Below are 18,494 nucleotides of genomic sequence, written 5' to 3' on the forward strand. Positions count from 1 at the left end.
ACTCTTGATGGCATGACAATTTTTAGCCGAGCCTGTCGTTTTAATGGTATTCTTTGTTTGGAGTGGTTGTGGTTTATCGTTTCGGGAAGACAACTCGTACGTTTATTTAGTCGTCGGTTTATTTAGTTCCGTAGGCAGTATGTTATCACGAAAAGACAACTACTTATAAAAACGTGTATAACTATCGCAAAAACAGTTGGCTAAAAATTGTATATACGCAGGTAGGATTTGTTCTAAAAGGGTTTATTAGCGCACAATCAACTTAGTTTACGTTTTCGATCTAGAGTGTTCTGTCGGAATGCGAACCGTGTAAAAATTATTATGCGCGGGTATCTTACCTGACGGAGAGAGATTTCCTCTCTATCGTGACCGTAAATACGGTGCTTAATTTGCTAATGGACCTTTTTAATCAGGTAATACAAATATATTATTTCCATAAAATGGTGCTAAAAAGTGTTGCAATGAAAATAATTTGGTAGTTTCCGAAACGAAAAGGGAAGTTTACTCAAAGGAAGATTTTAAGTTCTTTATCAACGTAAACTTGTACTTGTTTACGCATTGGTAGTTTATTTACTAAATAATGACAATGATTATGTCGTGTGTTCTAAAAGATTCGCTTGTTTCACGTTGCTAAAAATCATTGCTTAGATGAGCTGTTGTAATTCTATGAAATGAAGATTGCGTATTCTATCTCACGTAATAATAAGAAACCAGAAGGTTTTCTTACAACATTGGATTTAACGTATGCGTATACATTTCTATATGTATATATTATACATAAATATCGTTGCTGCAATGTGCAGCCTGGCAATGTAACTATTGGAAGGTTTTTAAATCGCACCATGTTACTGATGTGATATCTACAGCGGTGTGCGAAATAAACTTGACTTTTTTATTGGAAAACTAAAAGTCTAATTTGCAACATAGTTACTCATTGTGAATTTAGTCATAGATCATATATTAAATTAATCCTCATTTTGTAATAATTTCACATATGTAAACCAAACAGCTGTAAAATTGTTTTTGAATGAATAGTTATGCTAAAATCTAAACATTTCATTTTTTACTGGTTGAAGATAGCAATCTCTACAGATATGATCACATCACATATATTTTTAAAATTGATTATTTCAAATTGATGTGATAACGTTTATAAATAATGTTTACCTGATGTATCGTTTGTTATATGTTGTCATAGCTTGTCATGCTATGCTGTGGTTATAAGGGATTAGGAACTGGCCGGCCAGGGATAGGGTTAAGATACTGAAGACTATAGCATTAGTTAAATAACAGTTGTTTATTTTCTAGTTAGTGTCTCAGCGTGTAGCTTCTCCGTAGGTTGACAACTTTCTGATTGTCTCGGGGATTCTCATTCAAGTCGTTAATATAAATTTGTAAACAAAAACATGTGATACCATCACAACATCTTCCTTTTCCAAGTCTGAAGAATATAATTTTGTAGTTAAGTATTATGAGTATAATCCTGTAGCCGAATATATGAGTATGCATAATAATATGTGGTTAAGTATGGAAACGTATGTACAATGTTGATTCGTGGAGAGTTTACTCCATGTGGTAGTCCTTGTACCGTACAGGTAAGACACTACGAGTAGTTCGAGCTTCACGCGACTCATGCTGAGCTGCTGGAGGGACTCTTTGTGGAATCTTGATAATACGATTATCAGGTACTCTAGTTTCGATCGGAGTATACGATGCGTCGGCCTCGTCTAGTGTGGAATCACCATTAGCCGGAAGTGTTGCGTCCGGCTTAAGATGCACTCGGTTTCGTCTTACAATAGATTGGCCATTGTCGACTAGATAGGACCTGGGTGCTTCATGTTTGTCTACAATCCTTCCTGGCATCCACTCATCGTCATGGCTAGTCCGGATAAGTGTGCGCGATCCTGGTTCTAGTTCAGGTAGAATTCTGGCATCCCTGTTCTAGTACTCTTTTCGGATACGCTGATTCTCCTGAAGTTGGGCTGCGGCTTCTGCCAGTGATGGTCTTAGCATTTGGTTGGTGATGGGAAGATTGCTCTTGATCACTGTTAAATAGCATTTCTGCCGGGCTGAGTTTTAACCCTGTGACCGGAGTCTCTCTGTATAGTAGTAGGGAACGGTAAATATCATCTCCGCTATCTTCGCATCTTTTTAAAAACATTTTCATAGTTTGGACATATCTCTCTGCCATCCCATTGGATTTTGAATAGTGTGGACTTGAGGTTATTATGGCAAAGGACCACTCTGTAGCAAAATTCTGCATGACTTGACTGCTAAAAGGCATGTTATCAGCAAGAATAGTAACCGGTATGCCATGCACGGCGAAGATGGATTTCAGCACCACTATAACATCCTCTGAAGTTTTTCTTCTAAGCAGTCTCAACTCAGGGAAGTGTGAGTAGCAGTCTACAACTACTAAATAACTATTCAAGCGGTACTCCAAGATGTCCATGGCAACTTTGTTCCAAGGAAGACTAGGAATCTCGTGTGGTAGCAGAGGTCCTTTCTGCTGTCTGTGAGCAAAGCGTGCACAGCTAGAACAGCTGGACACTTCATTGCTGATATCTGTGGATAATCCAGGCAAAAAAAAAAGATCTTCTGGCACGTTCACGACACTTTTGGATGCCCAAGTGTCCCATATGAAGCTTTTAGAGCAGAGCTTTTCTCTCAGTCTGTTGAATTATCAGTCTGTCCATGGCATACATCAGACCTTCATGTTCGTATATGTCACTTCTCATAGTCCAGTATGGCTGTATACAGGCTGGCACTTCGTTTCTCCTACTCCAGTTCCAGCCATCTTGTAAGGCAACGCGTAATGCCTGAATCTCTGGATCTTCAGCATAGGCTTTCTTCATTGTGTTAACTGTGTCATCATCAGCTTCTAGTGCGTGAACCATAATGATTTCATTCTCAAGGTCAGCTTGATCATCAGTGACACGTTGTAGGTAAGCTCTGGATAGAGTGTCTGCAATGTATAGGTACTTTCCTGGAACGTAGGTGAGCTTGGCAATGTCATACCTCTGAAGTCTTAACAGGAGTCTCTGCAAACGAGGGGAAACTTTGTGCAATGCTTTCTCCATTATGGGCACTAGAGGTTTATGATCGGTTTGGATGTAAACTTCACGGCCATATAGATAATTATGAAATCTCTCACATCCAAATACTACAGCTAAGAGTTCCTTGTCTTTTTGCGGATAGTTGCACTCGGTCTCGGTCAAACTTCGAGACGCATATGCTACAGGTTTATTATCCTGAAGCAGAACAGCTTCAAGACCGCTCTTAGATGCATCTACCTGTAAATGGGTTTCCTTGCTGATGTCAAAGTACTGTAATATGGGTTCCGAGGTCAACAGGTGTTTGATAATCTGAAAACTATCCATTTGCTTCTCTTTCCAGGTCCACTGTGTTTCATCTCTCATGAGTACGCGTAATGGTTCAGTGCATGCAGACATGTTGGGAACATATGATCTGAGAAAGTTGAGGGTTCTTAGGAGTCGTTGGACACCTTCTCGATCAGTGGGACAGGGCATTGAATTAATCGCCTCTACTTTCTCCAGATCAGGTTGTAGGCCATCTTTCGAGACAATGTGGCCCAGATATCACACTTCTATTTGATTCAATTGAATCTTATTTCTATTAAATTTTACATTTGAATTTTTCGCTTTCTCCTACAGTTGCTTCAGGTTGGTATCGTGTTCTTGTTGGGTTTTGCCAGCCACAATGATGTCATCAAAGTAAACCGAAACACGTGGAAGATCACCAAAGATTTGTTCCACCTTTTTCTCAAATACTTCGGCACTTGAATGGAGACCGAATGGCAGTCTTCGGAAACAATATCTTCCAAACGGCGTATTGAAAGTCGTCAGTAGACTGCTTTCACCGGTCAGGGCTACTAGCCAGTATCCATGTTTCATATCCATGATTGTATAGTGTTGCATACCCGCAAATCGGAAGGCTATGTCTTCCATTGTCGGAATTTTGTGGTGTTCGCGTTTTACAGCTCTGTTTAAATCTTTGGGATCCAAGCAAATCCTGACAGATCCGTCTTTCTTTTCTATGCACACCATGCTGCTGACCCAGTTTGTCGGTTTATCCACTTTTTCGACAATGCCAGAGCGTTCCATGCTGTCCAGCTCCTTTTTAACCCTGTCAAGCATACTGATGGGCACACGTCGAGCACAGTGGATCACTGGCTTAACATCTTTGTCAACGCATATTTCGTGACTACCTTCCAGTCTTCCAACGCCATCAAACACCTCTGGATAGTCATCTAGCACTGACTTGCTGATTTCATCAACTCTGTGAACGAGACCGAAAGTCTCTGACGCTTCAAGGCCTAGTATTGGGGGGAAATCTTCATCAATGACTTCAAAATGTAGTTGATGGCATTTATCCTGGTGCTTGACTTCTAGTTGTACTTGGCCAAAATTATGGATATTAGTACGATTGTATCCATAAAGACGAGTGGTTGTAGGTTTTAGTTCGGCTTTCAGCAACTTTACTGTGTTCAGATTTATGCAGTTCGTTTCTGCCCCGGTATCAATTTTGAAAGCTACATCTTTAGATGACTTTCCATGGCTAACTAGCATAGGTAAGATCCAAGATCTTCTCTTAGCTTGGCTGGATGTCACGTCTACAGCACCAATGAACAGACTGTTCATCTGTTTATCAGCGTCCTTGTTCTCGATGGACTGGACTTTAGTGCTTTCGCAGACCTTCTCAAAGTGATTTTTATGCCACATTTATTGCATGTCTCTCCATATGCTGGACAGCGCCCTCTAACATGACTGTAACTGCAGTAGATACAATCTGATTTCTCCCGTCGACCTGAACTCTTGGCAGCCTGTTGATGGCTCCTTTTTGGTACTGCTCCTGTTGTCTCACTCTGTACAGCTTCTACTGTAGATTTATCGCCATCAGCTATCTTTGTCATTTGTTTCTTAGTAATTTCAGCGGCTCTTATGTTGTCTAGCGCACTTTGCAGATCAATATTTCTGTCTCTGAGTAATCGCTCCTTGAGTTTAACCTCAGTTAGTCTAAATACAACCCGACACAGAAGCATCTGATCTTTGAGAGTGCCAAACTCACATTTAGAAGCCTGTGTTCGGAGTTGCTTTACAAAGGAATCAATGGGCTATCCATCATTTTGAACAAGATACCAGAAAACATACCACTCATAGAGCATGTTACGCCTAGGATTACAATACTCTTCAAATTTCTCTAGAACAGCTGCTAGTACATCACCACTTTTACCATTTACAAACTCAAATTGACCATAAATTTTACTAGCTTTCTTGCCAGCTTGGTTTAGTAAGATAGCAACCTGGCGCTTATTAATGCCAACATTTTCAGGTGGGGGTGTCCCATCAACAATAAGTTTCAAAATTAGATCAACAGCAAGTAGATAATTTTCCAATGGCTTTCTCCATCTTCTCCAATTATCAGACAAATTACCTTCCAAAGAAATTTCTCCGGGAGCTTTCAAATCCTCCATGATATTCCTAGGTAGACTGTAATTTCAGTCCGCAGCAACAAGTTAATCAGCAACAGCAATCAATTTAATATTATAATTAATAACGTCCCAAATCCTGTGTGTCAATTAAATCAGGGTTCAGAGTCTGCTTGCCACCATGATGTGATAACGTTTTATAAATAATGTTTACCTGATGTATCGTTTGTTATTTGTTGTCATAGCTTGTCATGCTATGCTGTGGTTATAAGGGATTAGGAACTGGCCGGCCAGGGATAGGGTTAAGATACTGAAGACTACAGCATTAGTTAAATAGCAGCTGTTTATCTTCTAGTTAGTGTCTCAGCGTGTAGCTTCTCCGTAGGTTGACATATTTCTGATTGTCTCGGGGATTCTCGTTCAAGTCGTTAATATAAATGTAAACAAAAACACGTGATACCATCACAACACAAGTCATATACATGTAGGCTCATTAAACGAATCATAGCAACACAAACTGTTAAAAAAATATTCACTTGTCAAAAAGTGTTTAATAAGCTAGAAAACTGTTTAATGACTGCCCAATATTTGCCTAATTTTGCCATTCATACTAAGCAGACTTACCCAGCAATGCTCATTTATCCAGTGAGTTTTGCTTTGAACTTATTCTCTCTATATTTCATTTTTAAGTGTCTGTCTATCGATTTATCCCATATGATGTATGAGTCTGAATCATATATACTCGATATAATTGCCGAATTTGCATCATGGGGTTCATTTGTAGTTTTGAAGGCATATAACATACAACCACTTAAATTCACAGATGGTGGAAAACGAAATCCAGAGAAAAAAACAATTCTCTTTAGAACATGTCTAAATACATTTAATGAATTTCTCGCAGGTAAACAACAGATGAATTTCTCGCAGGTAAACAACAGAAAAGAAGTGGTGGTCAAAAGTAAAGGCGTATCCACAAGCTGTTATGCACATGCCGTTTATAGAAGCAGATTTGTAAGAAAAACACAACATAAATACAAAAACTTGAGAATCGTAAAATGATTTTTTATGTCCAGTTTATATTTAGTTAGAAAAAACTTACTGCACATTGACTTTCATTTATCAGCTTTGATTAAATATGTGGTTGAAGCCCCAAATGTATGATTAAATTTATAACAACAGTAAATAAAAATGTGAATCGCGAAACACAATATTAATTTATTGTTAATATATTTCAGCAATAGAAAAGAAAAAGGAACAACAATTTATGTGATAAATTATACAATTGAGCTAAACTTCCAAAAATTTTTCTCGATTTTTGTAGAACAATTAGTCTTTTGAATCTCACTAGGCAGATTTGTAAGAATTCAAATAGCTGATGACGCAGGTTATTCTTTACAAATTATAGCAGGTACATATTTTTATTCAATTGAAATTACATTACAAAATCTTGACTAGTAGTTATATTAAAGTTAATAGTAATTAAATCGAAATATATTGTACCACAAAGATTAATCAATATTAGCTGTCCTCGTTTTAGAAAAATTGGTTTTTGTAATCGTCACCGATAGATAATTAGTCAATGTTCTAGCTTCTCAACTATTCTGAGCAGCCGTTCAGAGGTCTATACAACATAGAGATGCAGACACACAGACATGCAATTTTATATATAGGCATCTGGTTTTAGAGTGCTGTTGGTTCACGCAGTGCTGACGAGGATTATGACTTGCTTAATGATGAGACCTTTGGAGATGTACAGGAAGGTATGCTCTATCTTGAGGATTAGCAGAATTTGTGTCAAGAATTGTGGCAGCCCTACTACTTCATATCCCATACGGAATTTTACCTTGATTCTGTACATTTATGAGACCAATTTGGAGATTTATTGATGAATATTGTTGCCAGACTTTGCTTCCAAAACAAATATATAGGCTCTCCTTCGTTATCACTGCAGAGAGTTTTGTTTTGTTAGTTTGTGGGAATCGATGCTTCAAAGGCAGTATGTTGACATCTTTATTACTTCTCTTTATTTAGCGTTTGACTGGGAGTTTTCCAACAGTCTCGCTGAAGCAGGGAGCACTAATAAAACGGACACTACAAAGGTCAGTACATACAGTACAGAAATTAACAATCTTTGCTATAATAATAGCAGTGTATCAGGGTTGGAAAAAATCATGACTTTAAAAAAAATCAGATTTAAAAAGAAATTGGATTTTTTTTATTTGAATCAAAATTTTTTGATTCAAGTTTTTTTGAAAACATCAATTACCAGCTTTTTTTTTCATAACCGCTAACATAAAAATTTTTTTGGGTTCAAGTGTGCCACATGAAAACATTAGCAACATAACAAAACAACTTTGAATCATTTCAATTTATTAAAAGTTGTTTTTATTTTAATTTTGACCAAGTTGTGCAGTTCATATTCACAGTAGACCCCTTATAAGTCCCATTTTTTTGGGGTCAGCCTTTGATATGGAAAAGTTCTGAAGAAAATAAATCCAACGTGATATTTTAGGATGATTTAAATTACAGCCTTTGACATGGAAAAAATCAAAAAATCATCAAACATGATTTTTTCAGGATGATTTGAATCATTTGATTTTAATCGGCCAACCCTGCTCTGTTCATCCGTCTGTCGAAAGCCACCGTTGGAGATTGAAGAAAAAGAGTTCATGACACGGGGTTTGAACTCGTGACTTTCAGCATGGTAAACTGGTGCTTTAACAACTGTTGTAGATGACCACATGATAACATTCTAGAATACAGTGCACCCTCAGGATACGATTTTAATCCATTCTAGTGTTGGCATCGTATGGTGAACAAATTGTATGGAAAGGTATAGAAACTATAGTGATTATACCCTATAATGCAAACATCCCCTGGTAAAAATCATCAAAATTTTATACAAGTGCAGCACATATTAAAATTAGCAACGAAATAATATGTTAACCTTAGTAACTATAGTTACCTACAGTAACTTTAGTATATATTTGGTGTATTTATTGGTTATGATCTGCATTAAAATGTAACGATGCAATGAACTATGTGCAGTACTACGTACCGCAGAGAGTTCTTACTTTCAAGACAGACATACGCATAACATAAACTTTGAATTCACTTCAAATAAGTTTAGCTTACTAAACACACACACACACTTGAAGCTAAGTTTTAGTATGTATTTTCAACTATTTTACTGAATTTCAATTTTTTGTTGCTAAATTATTATCACCCATCAGTTTCTGTCTTCATTATTTCTATAACCTTTAGCCAACCTGATTAAAACATTTTTTAATCTTATTCGCCAAGAACGCCTGAGCGATGCAGTTCTTGAGAATGTTCTGTTTAATACATAATAAAGTAAATTTTTGTTAGCAGGTTAAGAGAAGTTGTCTGCTCGCTGACCTGCAGTTTGAAGGGATCGCAACTCCAACAGTTTTACTGGTTTTAAAGGTTTACTTGCAACAAAATTCACATTACAGTTATGTGGTATCAAAAAATTCACCATGTCTTACTCTGCTGTGTTGTAGGTGTAAAATATGTGGAAATGTGATTACAAGCTCAAAAACGAACAGTTAATCGTCGCCATCGCAAAATCGCCGTAGAGTAGAATCTCTTTCCAAAACGGCTCAATTGGGGTGTAGATGAACGAGATGGCTTCTGTTTACGCTTTTACGCATCCTCATTCATCGAAATATTTTGGCAAATATACTTCACGCATTCAATAAAACCATGTCTATTGTTCTTGCGCGTCTATTTCATCGTCATTGTAATGCTGTCACTTTCAGCACTAATATCTTATAACCTACCGTGAAAATTCGTTTAATTTTTTAACCTTAGCTCGAAGGAGTACACATCATTGTCTGATAAACATGACAAGCCTGTTGGTCACCTGTGATAATCGAAAAATGCTGCAGAAATTCTTCACGCTGTTTGGCAGGAAGTATGGGTCCTAAGATCAGATTACGACTAGACCATTAGACCAAGCTGAAACAAAACTGTAAAGTAGCGAGCATCTATACGTATTTGATACGGAGTCTTCGATAAAACCTGAAGTGTTTGTCATAAACTAGTGCTACGAGAAGTTTTACATTGAGCCTTTTATTGGCCTTTCAATTCACGTGATAACATGACGTGTCAAAACAGTAACCAAAATGTATGAGAAGGTCATCAAAATAAACAGGTTCCACACTACGGTGTTTTTGTGATGGCTGCGGTTAACTGTTCGCTTTTTAGCTTTTAAGAGCTTGTAATCACATTTCTATATATTTTGCACCTACAGCGCAGCAGAGTAAGACATGGTGAATCTTTTGATACCAAATAACTGTCATGTGAATTTTGTTCCGAGTTAACCTTAAAAGAAAAAATTTTACCGTTTCTCTAATAAGGAATGCTGAATGAAGAAAAATCGGTCATCGTTTTTCTTTCAAACATTGTGAAGATGTTTGTGGTGAACAGCATTTCACCGTCTTTCTTATTTCGGCGTACGTAATAAGTACATTCTTACGGTGAAATAAGATTCGCATGTCGAGGTAAAAAAATCATCACGTTCCACTTTGTAAAGTGGAAAATCATATATCAGGGTAATCGTATCCCGAGGGTGCACCTTAATTGTACGTATAGTTATTTCTCCTGATGATCGCTCACAGCACGCTAGACTGCTACTTGCTAGCGTTCCAATAATGTATAAGAATAATAAATTATCTAAATTATAAAAAATCTATAAGATCAAGTTAAATTATATCTTATGCAAGTTGAAGTAATTTACATCGTATACTTCTATCACCTACTCTATTGCCTAACTTTCACCATGCTGAGCCTGAAATTCTGCTCACTTGTATCTAAGGTAACCTAATAATAAAACATAATTTACTTATCATTTACTAATTTAGTTCTCACATATAATTTAAGTTTTTACATTTAGCTTCTTCATAATTTTTTTATAAAACATTGTTTTAATGTTCTATCATAATTATGAAATATTTATCGTGATTTATTAGGCTCTGGATAAAATCGAACAATGTACAAAGTCTTATATGATTATATGGTGGTCTCAATGTACAAATATGAATATATGAAGGTTTCAATGTGCAAATATGACCATATGAAGTTTTCAATGTACTTATATGAATATATGGCAGTTTCAATGTACTTATATGAACTTATGATGGTTTCAATGTACTTATATGAATATATGAAGGTTTCAATGTACTTTTATGAATATATGACGGTTTCAATATACTTATATGAATATATGAAGGTTTCAATGTACTTATATGAATATATGACGGTTTCAATGTACTTATATGAATATATGAAGGTTTCAATGTACTTATATGAATATATGACGGTGTCAGTGTACTTAAATGAATATATGAAAGTTACAATATACTAATCAAAAATCACTTTGTATGTTGAGTTGTATGCGCTTCTGTTTACACTTTCATGCAACCTCATTCGTTGAAATAGTTTCACAAATGAAGCATTCAATAAAACCATGTCTATCGTCCTTATGCGTCTGTTTCATTATCATTGTAATGTTGTCACTTTGAGCACTGATATCTCAAAACCTAGCTTAAAAATCAGTTTAATTTTTTACCGTTAGCTCGAGGGAGTGCATATCATCCTCCGATAAACATGAGGAGCCTGTTGATCACCTGTGATGGTAGAAAAATGCTGCAGAAATTGTTTGCCCCATTTGGCGGGAAATATGGGTCACATGATCAGATTATGACTAGATGATTAGACCAATCTGAAACGAAATTGTAACGTAGCGTGCATCTATATTTGATACAGGCTTTCTGGTAGAACCCAAAGTATTTGTCATAAATAAGTGCTATGAGACGTTTTATATTGAGCTTTTTATTGGCCTTTCATTTCACATGATAACATCAAGTGTCAAAACAATAACCACATCAAGTTGAATGCGTCATCAAAATAGGAATTCTAACTCACGGTCATTTTTTTTAACTGTTCGCTTTTGAGCTTTTAAGAGCTTGTAATCACATTTCCACATATTTTGCACTTACAACACGACAGAGTAAGACATGGTGAATCTTTAGATACCAAATAACTGTAATTTAAATCTTGTTGCTAGTCAACCAATAAACAAACAATGAACTTCTAACAAATATTTACAATCACCTCTGTACTTATATGTACAATCCTTCTTTCGTTAATTCTACGCATTCAAGTCTCTCGTATTTGAAAAACCCTTACGGTGTTGGTGTTTAGAGAAGCTCTACTACCGCTGACAGTTAAACCATTAAAGCAAATGAGTCAATCATTTGTATATTAGGTTTGTTGTATAATATCAGGTGGTATTTCTTTACCAATATGATTGATGGCAGCACCAATGTGTTTGATGGCAGCACCAATATGTCTGATGGCAGCACCAATATGTTTGATGGCAGCACCAATATATCTGATGGCAGCACCAATGTCTGATTTGTTTTAATTTCAATTTTTTCTACATTTGATAATCTTTTGCAACGTTCTAAATTTATATTTTGTGTAGCTTGAGATGGGTATGAATGAACTAGAATTGGCTGAGGATACTATTGATTCAGCCATCATATCATCAAACTCAAAGAAGATACCCACTTCATCTCGTGGAGGCAGCCACTCCTCTTTATATGACACACAGTCACCTCCAGCCTTTGTCAGCAATATTGATGACTTGGTGAGTGGAAACAAGAACTTTGAGGATTTAATATTGCTTGTTTAATGTATAATTTTGTTTAACTGATCTCCCATATCTAGTGTTACAAATGAACATAACATAACTTGGTCTCACAGCTTGCAAACCTTCAGAAATAGCAAAACAATTTCAAAATAAAATGTGATTTCATATCTTTCTCAGAAATCTGTTAGTAACAAAACCGAAACTAAACAGATAAGAACAAGTTATAAAATCACGATGACATGCTTTACACTTCAAAAAACCCATGACTTTATATTTCAAAATTAGTAAAAATGCTTCCGGTCTTTGTCAGTTACTTAAAAATATTGCTTCAATTTCACACCTTCTATCATGAATGTTACTACAGGGATCTTACTTCACGTTTCCTTCACGTTTCACAGTTAATCGGGACTGGTGCTACGAAAAGAGAAAATCAGTGAAAAGGAACTAATTTTTAAAATATGGGTTTCAACACCAGCACACTTAAACTGCTTTCTAAGCTTATTGTATATTGATAGCATATTGATTGTATATTGGTTGTATATTGATTGCATAAATTTCGTATATAATAAGCAGACAAATTGAAGTCTTCTTGAGTGAACCAGAACAATGCATCATCAACTCCCTCACCAACCCTGCTGACCAATGCGCAACACTAATCAATTCCTTCAATTCAGATATAATCAGAAGAACTATCAATGGTCATTTTGGACCAATATTAATAGAAAAATTAACACCTTACAAACTAAAATCGCCAAATCCACATATTACCTTCCAGCAAAGAAAAAAACCCAGAGCAAATAATATGGTTAAAAAATCTGGTCTGATACTCTATTTCACGGTTCATTAGCACGACTCAACAGTTAAAAAACACCGTCGGGATGGAAGGTGCACCATTGGACTGTGATGATTTGCTAGTATATCAGGATATTCTTAACTCATATCCAGGTGCAAAAGCAACTAGGCTCACAAAAGATGGCAGAAAACTTTGCACATTTAAGATAGAAATTAAAAAAGAACATGATCAAATCAAAACCGTAAGTTATTTGAGTTATCTCACCATCACACTCAATCATCTGCCACTGTGAGGTAATAAGCAGAAATGAATAACTTGTCACACATTATCAACTTATTTAAAATTGCGTGTCTCAATGTTCGTGGATTAACCGGTAAGATGATCAAGTGAGAGGTTTACTATCTAGACACAAATTTAAACTACTCTGTCTCTCTAAAACATTTCTGAGGCATTAATTTATCAGCAGTTAATTTGATATTCCCAGATATAACTTGATACGGAAGGACAGGATAAAAAAGAAAGGTTGAGGCTAATTTGCTATATTGACAAATCTATCGATTTTGAAGTTATAGACATTCCTCATCTAGGTGATGTAGTTACTGTTAGATCAAACGCAGTCATCAAAACAGTTTCGTTGCCTCACATGTATACCGCCCCTAAACGGTTTCCTCATAGAACGAAAAGTTCAAACAATATGCACAGACATGCTATTCCATATGCAGAGGATTATTAGTACATGTAGTGAGAGATTTCAACGTTGACTTTAACTGCTCTAGCGACTCAAAAGGCTGGAAAAAATATCCTAGATCCACTCCCGTTAATTAAGATGATTTTCTGGTGTTACTCGTGTTACCAATACTTTCTCTGCCCTTATCGATCATGCCTACGCAAAAAGTCCCCAACGTTACTGTGATTAGAAGATTCACCTTGTATCCTTGAGTGACCATTATTTAACCTCTGTAACAGACAGGTTGGGAGTCGCACCATAAAGCAAAAGCTCTAGCACATAATTGTTATATCTGGACTATTCATCCCTCACTGCGGAAAAAATTAGCATCGCGTTTACAAGTGTGCCTTATAACAACATTTTTTTACACAAAGATGTCAATGCCACATTTAAGGACTTTGATTAGACTTATCATAGCCGAGTCTCAAAGATGGTTTGCAAACGGACACCATATGTGAAAAGTGAAATGCTACCTCCATGGATGGATAAGGAAGTACAAAGTACAATCGTATATTAAGGAGAGAAATCGGATAAAGTGTGATGAAGGCTGGGTATTTTATAAATTGAAAAGATCTTGTCACAAGTTTGATACGTTTAAAGAAGAAGCACTACATGAATAATATCATCCTACTATCCAAACTAGGGGACACACGATATATATTGAATTATCTAGATGTAAAACTGGAGAAGGGTCATAAAACATTTGAGAAATACCAGCAGAAAATTTGAACTGCTATTTTACATCAATTGCATTAGAACTGTGCTCAGCGCCTTCCGACAGAGTTATGATAGACTTTCAACTAACACAGACTTCTTGTTAGAAAGGTTTCCTAAGTTCTCACCTGAGATATGTTTCAGATATCTTTACTCAATGCCCAATGTAAAAACTATCAGCCTAGATGGTATATCATTAAGAACGTTGACAGCTACTCTCCCTACATCAGCTACATTATCCATATTATCACAGACACGTTCAACAGAATCTTAATAGATAGTATATTTCTAGGTAGCTGGAAATTAGCAAGGGTTTTACCTATATTCAAATCAGGAAACCGTGAAGATCCTAACAACTACCTTCTCTATTGCCCATTTTTATCGAAAATGCTTGAGAAACATTTAAATAAATGCCTCCAGGATGATTTTCTGGACTCCAAACAGCTTCATCGCTTAAAATTCGGTTTCAGATGTGGTCATACATGCAGTATGACCATACAGAGTAATATCTCATTGTTCTCAAAGATGAAATCGAGATGATTCCATTTGCTTTGATATTTATCGACTTTAAGAAAGATTTTGATTGTGTCAACCATAATATTCTAATGCTGATGGTAAAAGTGATTGGAAACACAGTATCTCCAGTCACATTACTTGCTTCTTTCCTATCAGACCATGAACAATTAGTAATGGTTAAGAACGTTCAATCCAGTAGTTCGCCAATCTCAGTTAGAACATCATGAGGATCCGTTCTTGCTCCAACACTCTGCAATGGCCTTCTTGAGTACCATGTATGCATATGATGATGAAACTGTTTGCACCCGAAGCAACAACATCACCTTGCTGAAACGATAGTGTGATTTTGATACCATTGAGATTCACTTTTTGTTGATCAGTCATCTCAATATGGATCTTTCGATATACATGTAAAGGATAACTTTCTATCACAGAGAAGATCAACTAAACTAATCGATGATCTTACATGATCCAAACATATTGAGGATGTTTGCAGCAAGCTTTTATAAAACATGTTGCTTTTGACGCAATGCAGTTATTTCAAAAACGGAAAGGCAGCACTGCTGCTTTACTTTCAATTTGTAAATTGTCATCTTATCAGTGGCGCCGATATACACGTATATATTTCTCCATCTCACCATATCGACAGCAGAAAGTAATACTCCTTTTACAGAACTCTATACTAAGACTTGTGTACTACTGATCACTTATTCCAGCTAGCCACACTTCCACCCATCACATCACAATATCTTTGAACATTCTGCCTTATCCCAAACTTGCTCATTTCAACATTTGTGTTACAGGTTTCAAAATCCTGTGTAAATCATGCCCAGAATATCTGTATTTGTTCTTCCATACATATGACAAACATCATTTTCTATTTTATGACATCGACATACTATATCCAACATCGTATGTTTCAGTTTATGAACTTCCTGTTACTACAACCTACAATTCACTATCTTACTCTTCCGCAATATTATTAGCTTACCAACCTTCAAAACATGTTTTTTCAACTCACTTAATATTTCTTATTTCAGTCTGCTCATTTTTTGCTTGTAATGAAAAACATCATTTTGTTGATGATAACCAATGTTAATAAAAAGTTATACATAAATACACACATACATACAAACATACATTGACTTTTAGTTCATAACTCAGCTTCAGTCCCAGTATTTAAAAAATTGATGATTCTTATTGATTAGGATAGACTTGATCTGTTTTTAATATTCGTACCTTTGATTACGAGAAGCAATACAGTGATAGCGAGAATGAAGTTGGATGTTTGTTAACATGAGAGAGAGGGGATAACTCTCAATTGTCAAAATGTATGATTCTTTAACAATTTCAGCGGGGAGACTTGACAGTATATTGCATACAAAGGAAGGTCATTCAATTTTCAAGGGCATCAAAAAATAGAACAGTAAATTGTGAATAATAAATTTTTTGATGAATATGTTTTATCTCGAGAAATGCTGATTTATCAGTACATGTAGTAATATAGCTACTACTAGTACTAGGTTGTACTGATTCATCAATAGTAATATAACTACTACTAGTACTAGGTTGTACTGCTTCATAAATAGTAATATAACTACTACTAGTATTAGGTTGTACTGATTCATCAGTAGTAATATAACTGCTACTAGTACTAGGTTGTACTGATTCATCAATAGTAATATAACTACTACTAGTACTAGGATGTACTGATTCATCAATAGTAATATAACTACTACTAGTACTAGGTTGTACTGATTCATCAATAGTAATATAACTACTACTAGTACTAGGGTGTACTGATTCATCAATAGTAATATAACTACTAAGTAGTACTAGGTTGTACTGATTCATCAATAGTAATATAACTACTACTAGTACTAGGGTGTACTGATTCATCAATAGTAATATAACTACTAAGTAGTACTAGGTTGTACTGATTCATCAATAGTAATATAACTACTACTAGTATTAGGTTGTACTGATTCATCAATAGTAATATAACTACTAATAGTACTAGGATGTACTGATTCATCAATAGTAATATAACTACTACTAGTACTAGGATGTACTGATTCATCAATAGTAATATAACTACTACTAGTACTAGGTTGTACTGATTCATCAATAGTAATATAACTACTACTAGTACTAGGGTGTACTGATTCATCAATAGTAATATAACTACTACTAGTACTAGGATGTACTGATTCATCAATAGTAGTATAACTAGTACTAGATTAAACTGATTTTTTAAGTCAACTCACACTCTTATAAACCTTCACATTAGGTGAATTCAGATTAATGCATTAGGTCTCACTAGGCGTCTCATAAGGTCTCACAGATTTACCGAAACCGGAAATAGTGTAATCGCGCATTTCAAATTGAAACGGCATATTTAAAACTGAAAAATTAAAAAAACTGGCATTTGGTAACGGTGAAAAAGTTTGGTTTTTAAAAAGTTTCTAAAAAATAAATAGTAAAAGGTAATATTTATTAATTAATAATAAAAAGTGCATACTTAGCGAAACAATTGCGATATACATGTAGATATACCTATATGTAAGAGCATTAGTAATGATACGAATGGCTTAGCCTAGCGGTTAGGTGAGCTTGTTTGTAGACTTGACAATTTGAATGTCGCGAGCTGAAATCCTTTACAAAGTGGAGTTTTCATCGCTACATTTTAAAACAAGACCAACAAAAAGACAAGCAAACACTGTGATTTACATAGATAGAGGTCAGCTGTACATTCATAACAAAAATATGGCTACATGCTATGGGTCAGACATAAATATGGCTACATGCTATGGGTCAGACATTCTTGGCCACTGATGATTGTTATTTGCTGAGCAAAATGATTCCTGTTATCTTTTACGTGTATTTGAAATCAATTATCATGCAGTTATTAAGGATTTAGTGGTTTTAGCTTCATCCTGACAGAGACATATGGGGCAGTCCTCCTTCATCTGCTCCGAACGTGGTACCTGAAGCTAAAACAAGTGAACCAGACAGCGTACGAGATGCATACCTCAGCACTTCTCTGGAGAAGGCCAAATCTTTTTTGCCATCTCTGCCCGTTACTCGCAAGACAAATTCTGGTACTGTCATAAGCTGTTCAACCACTGACAAGTCTGTAAGATAGACCATATACACAACTGCTGACAAGTCTGTAAGATAGACCTTATACTCAACTACTAACAAGTCTGTAAGATAGACCATATACTCAACTACTGACACGTCTGTAAGATAGACCATATACTCAACTACTGACAAGTCTGTAAGATAGACCATATACTCAACTACTGACACGTCTGTAAGATAGACCATATACTCAACTACTGACAAGTCTGTAAGATAGACCATAAACACAACTACTGACAAGTCTGTAAGATAGACCATATACTCAACCACTGACAAGTCTGTAAGATAGACCATATACTCAACTGCTGACAAGTCTGTAAGATAGACCATATACTCAACCACTGACAAGTCTGTAAGATAGACCATATACTCAACTGCTGACAAGTCTGTAAGATAGACCATATACTCAACTACTGACAAGTCTGTAAGATAGACCATATACTCAACTACTGACAAGTCTGTAAGATAGACC

The 18,494-nt window shown here is 35.8% G+C and overlaps 1 protein-coding gene across 1 annotated transcript in view; it reads left to right on the forward strand.

The window, feature by feature from the left end:
• Positions 1–294: 294 nt before the first annotated feature.
• Positions 295–18,494, forward strand: part of LOC137403986 (protein PAT1 homolog 1-like) — a 39,172-nt gene continuing 20,972 nt past the window's right edge. The window contains exons 1-5 of the mRNA XM_068090139.1: positions 295–413; positions 7,134–7,209; positions 7,481–7,548; positions 11,961–12,125; positions 17,808–17,979. Of these exons, the coding sequence (XP_067946240.1) occupies positions 396–413; positions 7,134–7,209; positions 7,481–7,548; positions 11,961–12,125; positions 17,808–17,979 (499 nt within the window). The 5' untranslated portion in view covers positions 295–395. The remainder of the gene's footprint in view (positions 414–7,133; positions 7,210–7,480; positions 7,549–11,960; positions 12,126–17,807; positions 17,980–18,494) is intronic.

Source organism: Watersipora subatra, chromosome 9 (assembly GCF_963576615.1).
Source record: "Watersipora subatra chromosome 9, tzWatSuba1.1, whole genome shotgun sequence".
Taxonomy (NCBI): Eukaryota; Metazoa; Bryozoa; class Gymnolaemata; order Cheilostomatida; family Watersiporidae; genus Watersipora; species Watersipora subatra.